This window comes from Zootoca vivipara, chromosome 7, assembly GCF_965207765.1.
Source record: "Zootoca vivipara chromosome 7, rZooViv2.hap1.1, whole genome shotgun sequence".
In the NCBI taxonomy this organism is placed as follows: Eukaryota; Metazoa; Chordata; class Lepidosauria; order Squamata; family Lacertidae; genus Zootoca; species Zootoca vivipara.
In genome coordinates, this window is record NC_142590.1 from 39014227 (window position 1) to 39035584 (window position 21358).

General features: G+C 43.0%; 1 protein-coding gene across 2 annotated transcripts; it reads left to right on the top strand.

Moving 5' to 3' along the window:
* Positions 1 to 445: 445 nt before the first annotated feature.
* On the top strand, positions 446 to 20604 carry CDCP2 (CUB domain containing protein 2). 2 transcript variants are annotated; one of them, XM_088674029.1, is made up of 6 exons: positions 446 to 628; positions 2325 to 2672; positions 6048 to 6386; positions 9994 to 10347; positions 13024 to 13202; positions 17959 to 20604. In XM_088674029.1, exons 1-6 carry the CDS (start codon positions 553 to 555, stop codon positions 18274 to 18276), a joined length of 1614 nt encoding a protein of 537 aa, XP_088530155.1. In that variant the 5' UTR covers positions 446 to 552; the 3' UTR covers positions 18277 to 20604. The 2 variants fall into 2 exon arrangements, with proteins under 2 accessions (XP_088530155.1, XP_088530154.1); XM_088674028.1 differs by having other exon boundaries at positions 571 to 2672; positions 18011 to 19855.
* The last annotated feature ends 754 nt before the right edge of the window (positions 20605 to 21358 follow it).

Genomic DNA, 21358 nt, shown 5'->3' on the forward strand with positions numbered 1-21358 from the left:
CAAACGGTAATTAGGGAACTGAAAAGCTCCTCGATCCTTTAGTATGGTTCAGCTCATCAAAATCTAAAAATTTGTCTCATATTTCTCTTTCTTTTATCAACTACTGGCTTTGTGCAGCAGGCCCCATATTTTAAAATCAAGCTAATTCCCCAGATACATTTCCATGTAAAATCTGAAATTCCTAATTTGGTTCCCTATCTTGCGTGGTGAACTAAATTATTTTCACGAGCCCTTCAGGGCATATTGTCAGCACTGACTTACTGCAGTTATGCACCATATCCCAACCATTAACATCGCTTCCAAATATAGTGTATTGACAAGGTACCTGGTACAGTGTAAATCCTAGGGACATTTGATCCAGATCGTTAAAACCGAGTGAAGGAAGCAAAGAACAGATCAGGTTACTAATTCAAACAAGCAATGAATTATTCATTCCATTATTAATTCGACAGGCCTCCAGCTATTTTTCCCCTCTCAGATAGGCAGCATTGAGTATACTTCGGCTGTTTTCTGGCATTGGGTCCATTTGTCTCTTCATAACTGTGTCAAAGGATGCAGCAGATGCTTCTCATACACCTTGTGACAATAACTTTCTTGTGCGCAGCAAATGGGATAAACGCCAAGAAAGGTAAGGTAAGGCATTTTAGGGGCTGTGTTCTGGGCCCATTTGCAAAATCGTGTTTCTTTTTTAAATGGACTGCCTTTGCTTTGTTTCTCATGATCATGTAGGGTACTTACTCTAGAACATTAGCTGTCATGGTGCACTTGCAATACGCTGTGTACTGATGATGCTTCTTTTACAAATCTTTCAGTAATCTGCTCCCTGTATACACTGCTTATTTTTTTTTTAAGCTAGGGCTTCCAAATTTGTCCTTGTATCCATGCCTCAATCAGATGCATACATGGATCTCTTGCATGTATGATGCCCATAACTCATGTAATGGAGGGAGCAGGTCCAAGTGGGCAAAGGAAGCGTGGGGGTCAAGCTTCCTCCACTGGAATTAACATAGAACTGTATACATCTCTGAACTCTTGCATCCACAAGTATTTTCTGGATCAGGTTGACAGGGTGGAAGCTTCAAGCCACCCAATACCCCTACTGAGAAGAATGGGTCCGCTGCAGCAGTGTATGTGCTTTGAGAAGAACAACAGAGGGCAAAGATTTGTTGATTTCAAAAGAGCTGTAGATATGGAGATGTTTTTGTGTGCTTAGAACCATGTTTATAGTGGTGTGCTCGAACAGTGTTTTTCTTTCTTTATTTATTTCTTTCTTTTCAATTATCACTGTAGGCATATAAACAGGTTTAGGGTAACTAGCAGGCCCCGTTGAGCAGAGTTAAAGTTCTTAGTGAGAAGATGAAATTGTGTGAAGAAAGGCAGAGTGACTAATGCTTTCCAATGGGTTCTATTTCTAAATTCTATGGACCTGTAGCTGCATTTGAGAAGAAGATACTCAGTTTTGAAGTAGGGCTTCCTCCTCCTTACAACTTAATTTCAGATTTTAAAACAATGCTATTGTCCATTTAGGTACGCTTCCCCCAATCTTAACCAAAGTTTTTGTTTTCTTCCATTCAACTCCATAGCTCTCTGCAGCTATGATCTTCACCACATGCCCAGATTCCCTCCAAAATGAGCTGGACAACAGAACCTTGCTAGATATGATGGATATTCCAGTGAAAGATAATATGCAATTATTCATTCTCTTAGATTTATGCAGGGATGAGAAGTTACGGTATACACTGCATAAACTTTATGTAGTAAAGGAATGTATATGATGCTGGTTTATGTTATCTATCTACTAGCTGTAGATCTTGCCCTGTGGTCCATTATAGTGTCTGATGACAATGCATTACACACTGGTTGTGAAAGTTTAGGAAGGACAGAAGATTTCTTCTTTGCCTGTGGCAGTTATTTAGATTTTATTTTGAGTCTGCCTAGTCCCAGAAATTCTTGAGTGGATTACAGTTCATGTAAAGCATGTAAAATAACCAACTAATATTAGCAAAATGGGCAATAATACTACATTGTAGTGTGTTGAGTCACTATCTGGACACACATCAAACTGTTCACAAGATTGGTTCAATATGTCTTAACTGACTTCAACAAGCAAAGATGGTCAAATGAATGCCCCTTGGGTAAGCAGGAGAAAGGCATTAGGGAGAATGGCATTGTACAGACAAAGCCACATTCAGAAATAAATTTTGGAGTTTTGGGGGTGGGGACTTACACCGCTATATATTTCTTCAAGTTGTTGCTTATAGATACAGTAGGCTACAGTGACTGCTTAGTCAAAGTTGCTCTTCAAATGTTTGTGTTTTCTGTAGGCATCAAATGTGGTGGTGTCCTCTCAGCGCCACATGGCAACGTCTCAAGCCCGAATTTCCCTGGACTCTACCCATATGATACAGATTGCATGTGGCTCATAGTGGTAACAGAAGGGTCCTCTGTTTTGCTCACCTTTCATCACTTTGACCTGGAATACCATGACAACTGCGAATTTGACTACCTCATGATTTACAATGGGATCTCGGAAGACCAAGGCAATCTCCTAGGAAAATTCTGTGGCACAAGTTTTCCTCCACCATTTACATCATCTTGGAACATCATGACTGTAATATTCCACTCGGATAACCATGTGGCCAGCCAAGGATTCTCTGCAGTTTACCAAAAAGGTTAGAATTGGCTTCAGTTGCAGCTTCTCTACGAAAGAGAGAATAGTTTATTTATTCGAACTATTTCTATGAAGTCTTTCTTGCAACCTTCACAAGGTGATATACAAAAAATACATCAACATTACATTAAAACGTATTTACAGAATAAGAAATGTCAGTCAACATTAGGCCAGACCATGTATATGTCATGCTGTGTTGTACACCAGGGGACACAGCACCACCTTACAGATTTAGAGCCTCTTAGGAGGAATAAGCCTTTACAAGAATGGAGCTCTAGGGAAAATTCAGCAGCAAGTACAACGTCTAAGCTGGCCAATAGAGCTGAAGCTACTCATTAAGGCACAAGGCAAATCCGTGATTATAAAGACAGGCGGGGGTCAATACCACTTAGGCAATCAAAACAAACAACGCGAGAGCTGGTAAAGGAAAAGAACAGGTAAAACGGAGGAGAAAAGAGGAGTCAAAAGTGAAGTAGCAAGCAAACAGCGATTGGGAAGTGTAATAGGCCTATAAAGAACAAACACAGTGTGCCTTACTGTACAAACAGAGTCAGCAAGCACGAAGAGCCAGATATAGAGGAGAAAACATGCCTCGTTGTGTAGAGTGGTGAGAGAGTGAAGCAAGGCAAGAAACTGGCTAATATACTGAGAGGGTACTTGACCTCAGAGAGCAAAAATAAAAGCGCACAGGCTGCAGGGGGAAGGTGGTGGCTGTCAGGGACACAAGTTCCTTTCTGGGACCTACCCCAGAGAACCTCTGAGGTCTGTAGATGCTCAGGTCTCAAAGTTTCATTCCGGTGCAGAAGAAAAGAGGCGTGCAGCATCACTTTCTGTGGCTGGCAGGCATTACAAAGTCTCTATGTTGACTAGGCCTGCCTGGTATACATATTTAGGAGCCTAGATTTCTACCTTGGTGTAGTCAACGGAGCAGTGCATCGACCTGGCTGTATCTCCAGTTTCTCCAGCTCAGGCCACTGTCCTTGCGGACCTTGAAAGTGCAACTTGCATGTCTGGACTTGGTGTGACTGAGTTGGTCTGTAGCTGTGGTGGGTTAGGATGAGAGTGAGGCATCCCCAAACTGCGGCCCTCCAGATGTTTTGGCCTACAACTCCCATGATCCCTACCTAACAGGGCCAGTGGCCAGTGATGATGGGAATTGTAGTCCAAAACATCTGGAGGGCCGAAGTTTGGGGATGCCTGGACTAGACCAAGGTCATTCAGCTTCAGGGCTGAGCGGGGAACTGAGTGTGGTTCTCCGCAGACATAATCCAATATATTACACTGCGATGGTATACCACACTTCCCCAATCAGTTACTACCAGCTGCTGGTGAGGCTAACTGAAGAAGGGCAGTTTAAAATTTAGTTTAAATTTTGCTTATCAATTATCTTTAGATACAGATTTCCAGAGCATTTAGAAATCCTTGCTTAGACTTCCTTTAAAAGCTCTTACATTTCCCTTTTCATATTAAACTGTAATCAACTGTAATCAGGATGGGTCCATAAAAATGGTATCGTGGAGCAACTGAGATTTATTATGCTTACTCCTGGTGATTTCAAGAAAATAATGTGCAGAGATTGCAAGTGGAAATGTATTTTTTTTCTCAAGGGTTTTTCCTGAACACTCACGGAAGGATTCAAGAGTAGTAACATTGGATTCTTTCCGTCTCAGGGGCCAGCACTGGCAGGAAAGGGTTTGCAAGCTTAATTCTTCTTTCTCTTTACAGTTTTATTGCTTCTTGGCGTAATTGGAAGCAGGAATTGACCTCACAATGGGAATTTAGGCTGTGATTTGCAAACCAGTTGCAACTTAGAAAACCTGTTGGTTTCAGTAAGGCTACCCTAGAGTAAGCAGTTTCAAACCAGCAACCTATGTCAGCAAGCACAAAGTGCCTGTGGCTTTTGTAAATAGTGTTTTGTTTTGTAAAATGATGGTGAATGACCACCATTCAAAGCAATGTTTCTCAAACTTCATGAAGTCATGAGTCCTCCTCCTATATATGTGTGAGATCTTCTAGGCCTCCCACAACCTGGAAACTTATTTGAACTGAGAAAACCAAGGGACCACCCACACTTACATCTTGTCCCATGCATTTTAGATTCAAGTCTTCAAAGCGCTGTGACCAAGCGCTTGTTCTTTTGCCCCAGCACTTTCCCCATGAAATCCTGCTCTTTAATGCAGAGTCAGAAGAAAGCAGCAGTTTGGGACCTGTGCCTAGAAACATGGGGCAAAAAAAAAGCCCGTACACCCCCTGCATGCTGATTCTTTTTCATCTCATTCTTCTCATTCATTCATTCTCATCTTCAATTCCTACATACACACATCTGCATTGGATCTAGTCTTCTCTACTAGCTCCAAAGGGGGCTTCCAGACTGTCACTTTTGGAGGCAAAAGGGCAGGTTCAGGTTGGACAATTACATTTGATTGGGGGGAGTCTTGCACAACAAACCTGCTTCCCCTAAAGATCAGATTTTTTTCTATAAGGAAATACACTGGAAAGTGTAGGTTGACACTTGCTTTGATACAATGTCATCTAACCCTTCTGCAATGAAATCGGAATGAATGCTCATTGAATAAACTTGTCTAATCTCCCTGCAAACAAATCAACAGTGAAGATACAATGAAGATAGCCTGGGAGCACTCACTGTGGCTCCTCTCACCGCATCACTTTCTCTTTCGTTTGAAGTGGCAGGGCCTACAACCTTACTTCTCTCTTTGGAACCACTATCTGTCCTCATTTTCTATACTTTTCCAGTTTCCACGTGCCTTGTTTTGGCTCTTTTTATTGCTTGGAGAGGTGGGGATCTGTATGACATAATTTATGTCCCTTTTCTGGGCAAAGGTTTAGGGCAGGGGGTGTGGTCTGCCCCAGGTGTCATCCCTGAGGGGGTGACAAAATGGCACACCCTGGGGGGGGCGGAACTTACCGCGGGGCCTGGCCTGCAGTGCGCCCAAACCACTTGTCTCTCCTGGGAGTGGCACGGTGGCTCGGCCCCCGCGCTGCCCAAAACGGCAACGTGGGGCTTGCTTCCGCCAGGCGGACTCCATGCACGGATCGCCACGGCGCCCCTGTGCGCGGATCGCCCTGCCCCCCTGTGGATGGCTCACCCTGCCCCTGCCGCTCCGGATACCAGAGCAGCTAGGTATGCCCCTGTTTATGGGGCTGCATACACACCATATATTAAAAACGCATTTAAAGCACATGACTCCCAAGGAATCGCGAGAACTTTCATCTGTTAAGAGTGCTGGTAATTTTACCTCTGTGAGAGGTAAACTACACTTCCTAAGATGTTTTGAGGAAAGTCATGTGATGTAAATGCAACTTGAATTGTAACCTCTCTCTCTTATTTTAATATGTTATGCTTTCTTGCTTCCAGATGTTTGTGGGGGTGTGCTCACCGGCCTTTCGGGATCAATAACAAGCCCCGATTACCCAGAGAATTACCCTAACAATGCCGAATGCCATTGGGTCATCCAGGCAACTTCAAATTCTGTCATCAAACTGATTTTTGTGGACTTCCAGATGGAAAACAGTGAGCAGTGCAATTTTGATTATGTAGCCATCTTTGATGGGTCAACTATGGGGGATACACTCCTTGGTCACTTTTGTGGGCACGTGAAGCCTCCAGACGTCTCTTCTGCACAGAAACTGCTGGTTGTGTTCAAATCAGACTTTAACATTGCAGGCAGAGGCTTCAAAGCATATTTCTTTTCAGGTATGGAAGAAAGTTCTACCTTTACCTTATGCCAAGATCAAGTTAGCAGAGGCATGGCAGGCTTTGTGGAGTCTCTGTTAGCACAGGAAGTCATCCTGGGGTCCTTCTAGACATGGAAATTTTAGCAGCACCTAAATATTGCTGATTCTACTTTAAGCTGGAAGTAGAATGCCAACTCTGCTTCTAAACTTCTGGAATCCAAATAACATTGTGTGACCAAGAGGGGAGCCTTGCTTAATTTGGCCCCAAATGTTTCAGGATGTGATTGTCATTGGGATCATGGTATGGGCAAAAGGGCTAAATGCTTCCTCTTCCCTCACTCCAGGTCCACTACAATGCAAAAGGGGGGGGGGAAATATGGATGCAGTATAGTGACAATGCTTTTCAGAAAGGGAAAGGTTAAAGTGGCAGAGTTGATTCCTAGAGAGGAAAGACAGATCATAGAGAAGGAAATGGCTAGAGAAATGCAAGCAGGCCATAACTGCCTCCTGGGCCGTGTTCAGAAAGTGGTGGTGGGGGATGAGTGTTCAGACCCCTGGGCGCTCACTTGTGGGGTGCCTCAGGGTTCTGTCCTCTCCCCCATGCTTTTTAACATCTATATGCAGCCACTGGGAGAGATCATCAGGGGGTTTGGGCTGGGTGTCCATCAGTATGCTGATGATACCCAGCTCTACCTCTCTTTTAAATCAGAACCAGTGAAGGCGGTGAAGGTCCTGTGTGAGTGCTTGGAGGCGGTTGGAGGATGGATGGCGGCTAACAGATTGAGATTGAATCCTGACAAGACAGAAGTACTGTTTGTGGGGGACAGGAGGCGGGCGGGTGTGGAGGACTCCCTGGTCCTGAATGGGGTAACTGTGCCCCTGAAAGACCAGGTGCGCAGCCTGGGAGTCATTTTAGACTCACAGCTGTCCATGGAGGCACAGGTCAACTCCGTGTCCAGGGCAGCTGTTTTTCAGCTCCATCTGGTACGCAGGCTGAGTCCCTACCTGCCCACTGACTGTCTCTCCAGAGTGGTGCATGCTCTAGTTATCTCTCGCTTGGACTACTGCAATGCGCTCTACGTGGGGCTACCTTTGAAGGTGACCCGGAAACTACAACTAATCCAGAATGCGGCAGCTAGACTGGTGACTGGGAGCAGCCGCCGAGATCACATAACACCGGTCCTAAAAGACCTACATTGGCTCCCAGTACGTTTCCGAGCACAATTCAAAGTGTTGGTGTTGACCTTTAAAGCCCTAAACGGCCTCGGTCCGGTATACCTGAAGGAGCGTCTCCACCCCCATCGTTCTGCCCGGACACTGAGGTCCAGCTCCGAGGGCCTTCTGGCGGTTCCCTCATTACGAGAAGCCAAGTTACAGGGAACCAGGCAGAGGGCCTTCTCGGTAGTGGCACCCACCCTGTGGAATGCCCTCCCACTAGAGGTCAAAGAGAACAATTACCAGACCTTTAGAAGGCATCTCAAGGCAGCCCTGTTTAGGGAAGCTTTTAATGTTTGATGGATTTCTGTATTTTAGAATTTCTGTTTTTTTTGGAAGCCGCCCAGAGTGGCTGGGGGAACCCGGCCAGATGGGCGGGGTATAAATAATAAATTATTATTATTATTATTATTATTATTATTATTATTATTATTATTATAACTGGCTCCAAAACCGACTGAACAGCTGTGTGATAGGCCATTTGCGCCATGGGAGATTCTGCAGCTATCCTACTGTTTGGTTGTTTTATAGTCAATTTCTGAGCTCTGAAAGCAAAATGGTAGCTGAAAAGGGGGAAATGTGAGAAGAGTATGTTTTGGTCCTGACTTTTTATGCAGATGCATCTTAAAAGGAGAATGAACAAGTGCAGCTTTTCTCAGAAAATGCTTGGTGTGGAAGCAGCCTAGGGAAAAATGGGATATATCTACGCATTCCCCAAATAACCTTAGCTTTTGTATAAATTGAGAGATGGATCCTGACCTCAGTAAGGTTAACAAACTAGCATTGCTTAAAACTGAAGTTAGTATTTCAGCCTTTGCAAATCTTAAAACTTTTATGATATGTTCCTAATCACTAGGATTCACCCAATGCTAAGCTTTGGCAACATTATATCTGTTTCTAACGTTCATTTTGAAAATATGTTTGCTTGTTGAGTATTTAATAATAATAATAATAATAATAATAATAATAATATATTTATACCCCACCCATCTGGCTGGGCTTCCCCAGCCACTCTGGGTGGCTTCCAACAGAAAAATGAAATAAAATAATCGATTAAACATTAAAAGCCTCCCTAAACAGGGCTACCTTCAGATGTCTTCTCTTTGACATCTGATGGGAGGGCGTTCCACAGAGCGGGTGCCACTACCGAGAAGGCCCTCTGCCTGGTTCCCTGTAGCTTTGCTTCTCGCAACGAGGGAACCGCCAGAAGGCCCTCGGCACTGGACCTCAGTGCCAGGGCAGAATGATGGGGGTGGAGACGCTCCTTCAGGTATACTGGACCGAGGCCATTTAGGACTTTAAAGGTCAGCACCAACACTTTGAACTGTGCTCGGAAACGTACTTCTTCTGAATGCAGTCCCACATCGTGAAATCTGAGATTTACCACATCCTGGAGAACCTTAGTGTTTGACCAGCCTCCAGGATGTGGCAAATCTGAGATCTCACCACACTGATGCATATTCAGAAGAAATGTTAACCACAGAAAATGATTAGTAAAAATCACATTGTGGCAACTTCACCACATTCAAAAGGAGTGTGGGAATTAAGGCACAGAACTAATTTACACATTTAAAAAATGGCACAACCTCCAAGAGCTATACAACTTCAAGGTACAGGAGAGGGTTGCATGTTTTCTGCCAAACATTAAACACAAACATACAAAACTGTATTCCTAAGGAAAGCTAGCCTGTCAGGGAGAAAAAGTGTGCCTTAGTATTCTCCCAGATGCACTACCTTTCTATGTACAGGGATTTCCCCGTCCTTATCTGTATTCTGAAGTTTTTTTTAGCCCTAGGACAGCTTTACAATGTGCATTTCCCCAGAAGAGCTTGCCAGCTCTACGTCGGATTAGATGGGGATTTTGCTATAGGGCTTGGACAAAGGTCTCCCATTGGACACATGGGCTAGGGGATATGCTGTTGGGTTATTTTTTTTTTTATGTCAGTAGGTATATCAAACTCACTAATGCATACATTTATATGCACACCTTATCCTGGTGGTCGTATGCATTTCTATGTTCATTACTTGTTTGTAGGACTGCATTGCAAAACTTGGAGAAGTGTGAATTTTGAAGGATGGCTACAGTTCGGTTCTTGTATTGTTTAAATGTGAACTGAATCCAATTTCTCCCCATCCCTAATCTATACATGCACATCAGCATATGCAGATTGTATGCAAACCTCTTCTTTTGATGATGCATTTCCTCTTTTGGGTGATGAGCAAGCGGCTACCCTACAGCCAGGCTTGGGGCGGGGGTGTTAAGAAGTTGAAATTGCATTTCCCATTGGGTTGGGGAGAGGGATGTGGGAGGGAGAGAAGTGTTTATGAATGTCTTACACAGCACTACAAGAAATTAAAGTTCATTCTTTGGCTGTCTGAATTGTATCACACTCTCTTTGTTCTGTAACCAGGTGCATGTCAGGAGGTGTACACAGCCATCAAAGGAAATTTCTCCAGTCCTCAGTATCCCAACTATTACCCCAATAATATCAAGTGTCACTGGGCCATTCAGCTGCCCCCAGGATATCGAATCAAAGTCTTCTTCCTGGACTTGGATCTGGAGGGGCGGAACAGCCTGACAGATGGCTGTGATTATGACCATCTGGCTGCGTTTGATGGAGGCACCGAGAAGGCGTCTCTGCTGGGGAAGTGGTGTGGGAGAGAAATGCTGTCTCCTATTATATCCAGTAGAAACAAGCTGCTATTGGTCCTTCACACAGACAGGAACACAGCCAACCGAGGTTTCTCTGTTGCGTACATCGGAGGTATGGCTCACCACCTGACCTCTTTCACCCAGCTTTTCTGTTGTGTGGACTATTTTGGGGGTGGTGGTGGGCGTGCTTATGAACAAGAGAATCCACAACAAGCCTGAAGATAATAATCATTGTTGAAATTAATTACCAAATTTATTATTGCAGTGGCATACAAATTATATAAAATTATGGGGGAAAGCTATGCAATCAGTGGTTTTCTGTTTTGCATGCTGTTTTCCAAACTGTATCATTATTAAATATACATGGTCAGAAAGTATTTGGTAGTTCATACTTCGTTTCAGGAGAAATATGGGAAATTTTTCAACCCTTGCTTTGATATTTCTTTACTCTAATATTTACTTATCACAGGTTGTATTTCTGTAATGAGCTTTGCAAGAGGCCAGCTGCATAACAGCTGAAATTGGAAGTCTTGTTTAAGTCATCTAGAGTGAAGTCATCCAAGATGGATTTTCTGCAGTATACTTGCTCTGTCTTGTGTCATATTGGTTTATATTGTGTGGGCTGAAATCTGGTAGCTGGTATTGGTCAACACCTGGTCCAATCCTTGGCAGAATGGGTTGGACATTTTATTTTGAATGTTCTCTGTTGTTTGGTTCTGTTCATTTTAGTGCTGCAAAGGGCACACTTCTTCACTGTGGGTTCATATAGTCATAATAAACAAAACGAGAGAAGCTTTAGAAGAACTGAGGTACTAGATCAGACCAGAGCTACCTTGACTCTTGGTACCAGCTAAGATATACAGGATAAAGAGGTCAGCTGCAAGGACAAAGATAAACACCTGTATGTATGTATGTATGTATGTATGTATGTATGTATGTTCATTAGACCAACACACCTTCTCAAATGACTTTGGGTGCTTCCAGACATGGACAATGTCATAAGGGCCAACCCGATACATTTTGCTGCTGTAAGCAAAATGGCTGACAATGCCCCTGCCCCCATGACACATCCCTCCGCAAATCCAGGTCCCGATCCTGCCCTCTCCCTGCTCTGGGTGTCATGATGCCTGTGCTGCCGCCAGCCCCGTCACTGCAACTGTACCCTCACCTGCGACTGTGCCCATGCTGCTGCCACAACACAGCAGCGCAGTGCAAGCTGCAAAAATAATTGGGGATGCATAGATCTTATATGGATGTGTACAGTGCTGAAAGGGAGGGCGCAGGATCTTAGACAAGAACTCCCAACTGTCATGATCAGGGGCTTCACATCCTTTGTCACCAGTAGCATAAGCCCACCACACTGGGTTTTGATGGGCCATCTAGACAGCAATGCCAGCCTGTTCAGCACCCAGTCAGCTGACCCCCAATGACCAATCCCAGGACGCCATGTCCTATAATGGTTTTGCCTCAGAGCTTGCTTGTCTTTGGCAGTCTGAATGGCTTCCCTCAGAAGTGAGCCTAAGCCCCTGCTCCCTTTCTCTGATTTTTCTATTGGATCTTGGGTTTGACTAAATGTATGCTTCTGCTTTGGACCTTGACTTCTGCCTGTTTTGGACAGGACACCTGCTTCTGGTTTCACGTGGGCTGACAACAAGCTCCTTTGGGTCCCAGAATCTTATTGCCCTAGAGCTGAAGTCTGACAGGATAAGATCTACAACCTCATAACAAGCATCACTCACACTTTCACTACACACACACACATCTAAAGCTGGGCAGGAAACAGCAGTCTTGCTATTGACTAATAGTGTCTCAGAGATGTGTGAGGGATGATTTCTAGCTTATTTCTGCATGGGACATTCCTTCCTGCATAGTACCAAAGACCAGCCTTGTATGTGTTTGCTGAACTGCACAGCAGGAACTGGTTTCTTTGTCCCAGGTCAGAGCCAGTGGTGTCAATCTCCTGTGGTGGATATTAGGAAATGAACAGCAGTTAAGAGCTGCGCCTTCTATTTCACATTGCTGTTGTTAAGCTGGAAGTAGGGTTTTAAATTACCAACCTAATGTATTTGAGGATTTCTCAGTGAGCTTTGAAAAAATGAACTCAGGAGTGAAAAGGCGTGATGAACCTTCCCAAACAGTAAACTGTATGCTGCCCAGAGTCACATCTATGATCACTGTGGCGGTGTTGATTATTACCTAGTTTCAAATCTGTGCTTTAGCTCATCCTATTACTTTCTGCATGGAGATAATATTATTTTCTGTATGAAATACTGCGTACCGATAAAGCAAATGTTTCAGTTCGCTTAAAATTTTGAGCCTGTGGCCTTTACCACTGGTTATGTCTTATTCCCTGATTCACTTGGTAAAGTGCAACTTCATACTCAGATTAGATCACTAACAAAATTAGCCAGGTAGCTCTTTGAGGCTCTGGTTTCTGTTAAGCCCAGGCAGGGGCGAACGAAGGGGAGGTGGGCCGCCCTGGGTGCCATTGCGGAGGGGGGGTGACAAAATTATCAAGAACAATTACCGCCCAACCCTCCGAGAGGTGGTTTGGGACTCGGCGCTGTAAGCCTGCAGCCATATATCTGGTCAGCCAATACATATACCCCCATATAGGACTTTAGAATACAGGACATAGACTTCCCTTTTGACAGCGCTGTATCAGGTCCACTGACATATCTGGCTAAGACAATGTGATTCACCTGTGGGATTGCTGCCACCTATTTGTTATTAACCTCCGGTGATTTCAGGGAAGGGTTCTTCCTTTCTTTTGTTTCCCCTCTCGCAGTTGTCCTCATGAATGTCAGCTGCACACGGACAGAGTTTCAGATCCAGATTCCCACACAGTCACTGGCTCCGCTGGAGAGGAATAAGATATATTTAGGAATCCCGTCCTGCCCTGCACAAGTGGTCGGCTTGAATTTTAGGATACATGCAAGGTTTGAAACCTGTGGTACAGAACCGCAGGTAAGTGATCAGTATTGTGTTTTTTTTTAAAAAAGTTAGGCTTGTATAAATTAAGGCCATGTCCAAGTAAAATATGTTGGCTGCCTGGGCCTTGTATTCTGCATCAGCAGGAGACACAGTTATGATCATTCGTTGCCCCTGGACCAATCCTCAGAGCATCCGCTCCTGGATTTGTTCCCGTGGCCAAATTAGTGAAGTCCTCCTGTGTGGATTACTTGCTGCCCCTTACCGTACTACTGGCTGTTTGCTTTGCTTGTTCAACATAAATAACAGGGAACTACAAGGCCAACACACAGTTGTGTCATTGAATGGATAAGGGAAGGAGAAGAAGAATTACTACTGGAGGAGTGAAGATGAGGCAATGCAGATGCAGTTATTATTTATCTTATACATTTTATATGCCACCTTTCTTCCATCATGGAACTCAAGGAAGTGTACATGGGGGTTCCCATGGGAATCTCCCATCCTGGGTCTCTCACCCCATCTTCTCTCTGTTTCTGTCTCTCTCGCACACACATACTCTCACATTTCTCCACACCATCTCCATAATGTTACACACAAACACACAGGGGAAATGTTACATCTATAGGTGTGTATTTGAAGGAATAGAAAGAACTATTTGGGGTAAAGCACATTCTAACGTTTGTTGTTGGTTCTCCCCTCCCCCCCTTTTTTATCCTCACTACAACCCTATGAGGTAGGTCAGGCTGAGAAGCATCTGTCTAAGATAAAAGTATCCTCCATTATACTCTGAAGTAAGCGGCCTGTGAAGTGATGCCTGGATAAAAGTTTGTGGTGTAAATGTGGTGTTTTGCTGTTGTTTGAACTGTAACTCATGTGGCATCCAAGCGTAGACAGAAAGCTCATCATGACTCAGTTTTTGTTCTAAGAAAGTTTTCCAACACTCTGGCTGATAGCCTGGTCTAATGATTTTTCTGGAAGAAGGCTTCGTGATAATCAGAATGCATACTGTGAATGGGCAACTCAAATCTGTTTTTTTTTTAAACTAAGCAAAATCCTTCCAGATGTTCAGCATGTGTTAAATTATCCTCAGGTTGTACAAAGAAAAACTAAGAGCTAAACCAGAGTAACATTAAAGGTGGAGATTCACACATTTGTTGGGCACATTTCTTTAAAAAATGCAAATAGCAGCCTCTGCTAGGGGATGTTAAATACCAGGATCAAAGCAGGGATAATTTAACTCCTTCCACCCTGCTGCAGACCTTAGAAAAATATATCAGTTTAAGCATTGGGAGGAAATTTCCTCTCAGCAGCTAACAAGAGTGAGTGTACTTCAAATAGAATCGTGGCATGCAAGGAAAAGGTTAAAAAAAACCCTGGTACCATAGCACCAATAACACCTTCAATTACCACTGCTGCTTTGGGCTCTCTCTTTTTTTTGGTACCACCAGAAAACTGCTCCCAAGTCCCACATTTTCTTTTAATATAATTTAGTATAATTTTTAATCAATTTATCATAAATGTATGCACAGACTAACACATAATCATACAAACCATAACAGAACCATACGCTGAGTATATTCTGTATAAAAAAACAAATTACAGAGGTGCAGTTACATATAGCCAAGATTTTAAGATGAGTCTATATCAGGCATCCCCAAACTGCGGCCCTCCGGATGTTTTGGCCTACAACTCCCATGATACCTAGCTAACAGGACCAGTGGTCAGGGATGATGGGAATTGTAGTCCAAAACACCTGGAGGGCCGAAGTTTGGGGATGCCTGGTCTATATAGTCTAATCACAATGAGGAGTCATGGGAGGAGTACTTATATGACTCTCCATATTTATATAATTAAAAAAATGGAGACGGATCCACTTCAGAACTGTCTGATTTGGCTTCACCCCAAACTACATGTCTACGTCTGACCAGATATTCAGATAAAGCTGTTTTCCATACATTAGTAAAACATACCTCTCTCATAGGAATATTTGATGATTTCCAGTATAGGGATGTCTGGCTACTGATAGTAACACAAGCACTATATTTTTATAAGTTATAGATGATTGACATGAGTCCCACATTTTTGAAAGTAACCATTGCTTTGGGGTACAGTTACTGTCTGATTCCTGAGAAATTTCATTTTAGGTCCCTGTCATCTGGGAAGTCGTTGATGTGCAGGTGGCAAGGCTCACGTTAAAGACCCTAGATTAAATAACTTGTCTATGGCCAGAGAAAGAAAGAGAAAATGAGAGGTGCTCATTCCTCAGTCAATGGCTTGGCAGTCAAAGGTGCTGAGCATCCAAACAACATTGAAATGGGGCTGTGCACTTCTGGTGAATACTAGATAACTTGTAAATTATTCATAATATTTTCATGTATTTATTTTCAACATATTTTCAAAACCGTGCGAGCTAAGCCAAGCTTCCTCATGACATAGTTTTGACTTGTCACGATCAAAGAACTGGTAGTCATAAGTTCAGCTTGTTTCCCTTTATTGTGCCATTTTGTGATTCCATGAGGTGTTTGTAAAAGAAGAGAGGAGGGGCCTTTTGCTCCATTCATTCTTCGCCTGCCAGTCTAGGTAGGTCAGTCATGCCAGGCCAGAGGTTCTCTGTTCCCTCTACCTCCAGATGAGAGTGAGTTTTGTGAATCCAAGGCACATATTTATGAGGGGAAACGAGAGATCATCAAGCCTTCCCAGCTCTTCCCTGAACCACAGAGACTTTACTTTTCTCTGTCAGATACGACTTGTACAGCCCTGTGAGGGCGAGAAATATCCCTTTGAGTCCATCAGAAATGCACCCAAGTCCCCAACAGCCAATTTTATTAAGTTTCTTTAGAATGAAAAGACAAGGTAAAAGCAGAATGGTACATGAAAAAGAAAATGTTTCAAGTCTTTTTCTCTTATTGCAGCTACTTATAAACATGCTCCTGGCCTCCTCAGATTAGATGGTCGGCTGAGGGACAAAGACCTATTTGGCAACAGTCACCTTTTAAAGAGTTTCTGGCCCAAGTGGGTCTTGATTGACAGGTGGCTATGTCCCGCCAATCACAAGGCAGTCACTCACATAGGTAGACAACACCCAGGGCCTAAAACAGTCACGGTGGCAATAAATTGGAGGTGGGGGCTGTTAAGGTGCCTTTCCTGAACTGTGGGCATGACTTCTCTGCTATGATAGAGAACAAGCGATACCAGGCAATCTTAAGGTGATGGGAAGGAGCCGTAGCTTAGTGGCAGGGAATATCTGCTGTACATACAACAGTTCCTAGGTTCCATCCTCAGCATCTCCAAGTAGGTCTGGGAAAGATTCCCTGCCTCAAACCCTGGTGAATTACTGGCAGTCAGCATAGACAATACTGAACTAGGTGGACTATCGGTCTGAGTCCAAACAAGGCAGCTGCCTATGACAAGTTACCATAAATGAGGCTTTATGGGGCTAAATGAGGCCACAGTATGAAATAAACCACTTTAAAAAAATACGTCCAGAACAATGGTCTAATAACCATGTGCATTTGTTGCTTTGTTTTTTGGCAATGATGTCACAGCAGGTCAGATGTCCAGCGGCACGATGGGATGATAATCCAATGAGTAATCCCATTTTGCTTTCTCTAGTTTCATGGAGCTTGAGAAGGACTTTTTTTTCTGGCAGGCAGCAGATTTGTCTGCTTCCTTTGTGCACTATTCCCTCTTTGAAAGGGGAAGCTCTACAAGCGTTTTAATGCAGGTTCTTCTGATAAGGCTACATTGATTGACTGATGTACTGTGGCTGGAAGGAAAGGTATGGCCTACCAGTAGAATAAAAAAAAGGATTCACCAGCTGTGAGTAGCTCATAATCAGGCCAATCGTATTGATTTTCTTCCCATCTGCTCTGCATCCATAGCATATAAAAACCAGTACACATGCTGAATGTCAAAGACAAAATGCACATAACTTCCCTCTGCTCTATTCAAAGCTTGCTCCAGTTTGACACTAGTACAAACTGTATTCCACCTAATCCATATTTTCTCTGTATAGCCCTGCATAATACTGCGATCCAGAAAGCTGAGCACAGTTAACTGCCCGGGGGTGGTGACTCAACAGGGGCTTCTCAAGAAGCATCTCGTTTTGTCTAGCACTGCAGAAACCCACAAAGATATTGAGCATATGGCAACTGCAATATGTTGCTTGAGAGCTGTGTTCAGCTTGGTAGTTGTGGAGTTGGTCAGGTACACCTGCGTTCTGTTGCCTTTCAGGGCATCATGCATCTTGCTTTATCTAGAAAACAAAGAGGATTTAGATTAAAATTTTACAGTCACATATCAAACATACAACATAAAAGCAAGATTCCAAGGAATCTCGTGGACTTCCCTCCTCCCCTTTGTGGGTTCTATTGTTAATCATGTCCTCCTGCATCTTTTATGATAATCCAAATCTTTTACATCTCCATTGTATCCAAAACTCACCACTAAGCTACAAGTGATATCCCAATTCTATTAACGATTTTAACTGTTTGCAATGGTTTTTAAGATAGGTTATAAATTTCCCCCATTCCTTATTAAAATTTTGGTCTTCCTGCTTTCTGATTCTTCCGGTCATTTTAGCCATTTCGGCATCATCCATCAACTTTATCTGCCATTTTTCTCTGGTAGGTAAAGTACCTACTGGATTAAAAATAAATTAGTACCTAGTAAACCTTAGGCAGCCTTACTTCTTTAGAAGATTTATTACTTATGTAGAAAAGGAAGGTGTTCACTGGTTGCACTGGTGTTAAAATAAAACACTTTTCTTTTGCGTGTGTTTCTTCTTTTATAGAAAAGAAACAACACATCTGTGATTGTCAGCATCCTGTATATTGACTTTTCAGATGGAAACCAGGAGGACATTCACCAATATGAAGTGCAGTGCGAGCCCAAAAGGAAAGAGGCCTCTGTGACTCTTCTCTCTGGCTCTGATCCCTACAGACTGAACCAGCATGCAGAGAATCTGGTGGAGTCCCAACAGCAGGATATGGAGGCAGCAGAAGTCTACGAGAGCAAGGGCCAGGACACCAGTGACATTGTCTTCATCAGCATCTGTATTCTTGCTGGTGTTCTCATGATCATTGCTATTGTTGGGTTAGTCTTGCTATAGGGATGAAGCCTTTCAGACGCCTATCCTCTTGGCACTTTTTCCATGTCAGCTACTCAACGAGACTCACATGAGAGGCAGCTTGTTCTGGAGCTGGGTTAAAATGCTCACTTATAGTGGCAACTCACCACATCAGGCTAGCCTTGTCCCCTGCCAGTTTAGATCTGAACAGGACTCCTGAGCTTTTGCTCAAAATCACACGCTTAGAGTGTATCTGCACCAGCACACTTTCTTAATGCTCGTTTTCATTTAATGTAAATTTGCCCCTCATTTCCCCAGTACTAATCTTTGTTGGTGGCAAGGGGAAATGATAGGTATAAAAGGAGAATTCCTGGATGCCAAGATTGAAGTTTGGGGCAAGTATTTTTTTGTGAGAGATTAATAATCACAAAACATGTAGCAAAGTGTGTGGGGAAAAGCTGTTAGATGTTTAAAATACACCCTTGTGGGTTCCAAAATGGTCCCTCTTCCCTCGGCATAGAAAAAGATCACACGTTTGGTGCATTAAAAACTGGTTCACTTACAAACACTTCAATTGGTTTACTTACAAACATGTCAGGTTCATGTGCTTTTCTATACATCATTCGGAAAACATAGGCAGTAAAACTTGACTTAATTACAGTGATGAAAGTTCCTAAATTAGAGACTTCCGGTTGATCGCAATGCCATCGCAGTCGGAGGTCCGTTCAGCGGAGCGGACCTCGGCGCTTTGAAGATAGGGGAAATCGCTCCAGCGAAGCGGATCCCCCCCCAAAAAACCCAAGTCAAGCGTCTTGGGGTCAGGTCGTCTGGCGGGTGTCAAAAGCGGGCTCCCCTCTGTTTTGAGCCCCCGAGAGCGGGGGGATCGGAGCTGCGACACGGCATGCATAAGATCGCTAATTTCAAAGCGTGACACTGCAGGACTGCAGGGCTACAGTGGTCAATTCTCCCAAATAACTGGATTAAAAGCGTGAGTTTCAATTGGATTTATTTGAATTAATTTGGACAATTTGGCCAAGGGAAGAGACTTAAAAACGGGAGTCGGTCTCTCCATTTGAGTGCTCGATGACGCAGTAGATGTAAATGCCTAAAAATCGGCTTTAAAACACTTCCCTGAAGCAGAGTAAGGGGAAGAGTTAAATTGTATCTAGATCTCTGCAAAGGACTGTGTTTTGATAAGAGGAGACCCCTCTGGGAATTGGAGTCGGGTCAAAGGAAGGACCGGCTAGCCGCCATTATGTCATCACAATAGAAAGGAATGTGCTTGTTTATCAGAGACTGAGAGATTGAGGGACTGAGAACTAACGACAGTAGACTGTTTAATATTAATTTAATTTAATTTAAATTAATCTTAATTTAAGATTGAGTGTCAAGAGGAAGATCTAAGAAATAGAATAGTTTCCGGCTCTGACGCACGTCTTGAAATGGAGGACAATAACAGGATGGAGGAGAAGGTTTTGGATTCTGAAGAGGAAAACATACTTTGGGACTTAATCCTAGAAAATATTTTTGAAATGAAAGAGGAGATGCTCGACCCCAAAAGAAAAGTAACAGCTCTGGAGGAGAAGATTGCTGAACCAACAGAACTGAACTTTGAATTAGAAGATTTAAATTGTGGAGAAAATAAGGAAGAAGAAGCAGTGGAAGAAGAAGTGGAAGAAGAAATCACTGTTCCACCGGTGGGAGGGGAGGAACAGGGAATGGACTTGACCCAAAAGTCCCCAATAAATGGGAAAACTAGAAAGGCTGCCACCCCAGTGAGAGAGGGGGGGAGAAGAAGATGGGGGACAGAAAGCAAATGAGATTGACGATAAGTTGGGAATACAGCAGGGGGGAAAGGGCTGAGCAAGGGCTGTATTGGGACAGAGCAGGAGTGGGGTGAAGGTGGAATATGGACTAAATCTATATAGAATGGATAAAGACGGTCTGAACCTGGAAAGTTTTAAGGAGCTAGCTGAAATCTCTGGAGACATCAACTCCAAGGAAAGGGGGAATAAATTAGTTGGGATTAAAAATAAAATAAAATAAAAGATATAGGAAAAAGTTATATGGATATTTTTGGGCAAGAAATAATGGTTTTGAAGTAAATGAGAAAGATGTTTTTCTTTAAGGATAGATGTTTAAGATTAAGGTTTAAATTATAAATTATGATGTAAAATTAAGAAATATGAATACTGCAAATTAAGCTATTAAAATGAACTCAAGAGGGGGGATGTGGGAAAGTCTACAGTGTTAAGAATTATGATTGGATAATGGATTGAAATTTTCTCTCTTTTTATTTTTCCTTTTCTTGTTTATTCTTTTCTTTCTTCTGTATTTCGTTGTAAAATTAATAAAAAAATTTATAAAAAAGTTCCTAAATTATTGGTACAGGAACACAAGAGTGGTTTGTTAGAGCCATGCAGTCTGTGTTTGGAGCAACCAGATCAGACCTCACACATTGAGCTCCTCAGGCAGGCTGGGAGAGAACAATAGGTTTGATTACCTTCCTCCCAAGGTGAGGGGGTGTGACCTAGCTAAGCCTGGCATGACTGGTTACTCTGTGGTTTTAACACTTTTGGCATTAATTAGACTTAAGCATGTTGATATGAGGCGGATAAATTTTGTATGTATGTTAGAATAATTGTGGGTTTCTGGAGACTTCAAAAAAATAGTACTGCTTATGCACAATTACTTCTGTGCACTCGTGTCCTCATACACATCAATAACTTTGAAGCAGTATGCAGAAGAGATGGGTGTGAAGAGGTATACTTTAACACTGAAAAAGGCAATCTCAATATTAGGAAAAGGATATGAAAATAAAACAGCAAGTAATGTGTATGCCTTCACATAAACTGCCCTATGGCGTGTCCCTGTTTAAAATTCTATGTTCAGTTCTCTCACCCCATCTCTAAAAGGGTATGGTAGAGGTGGAAAAGATACAAAATGGAGAAACTGAAATGATTAGGAGAGATGGAGCACCTTCCCTTATGGAGAAAAGCTTAAGAAGATGGAGCGTCTTAATGTTGCTTTAAAGAGTGGTGTGACACTTGAACTGCTCTTTAACCCTCCTGCTTGTGTGAAGAAACTAGTGATTAAAGAACATTAACAAGTAACTAATCCACAT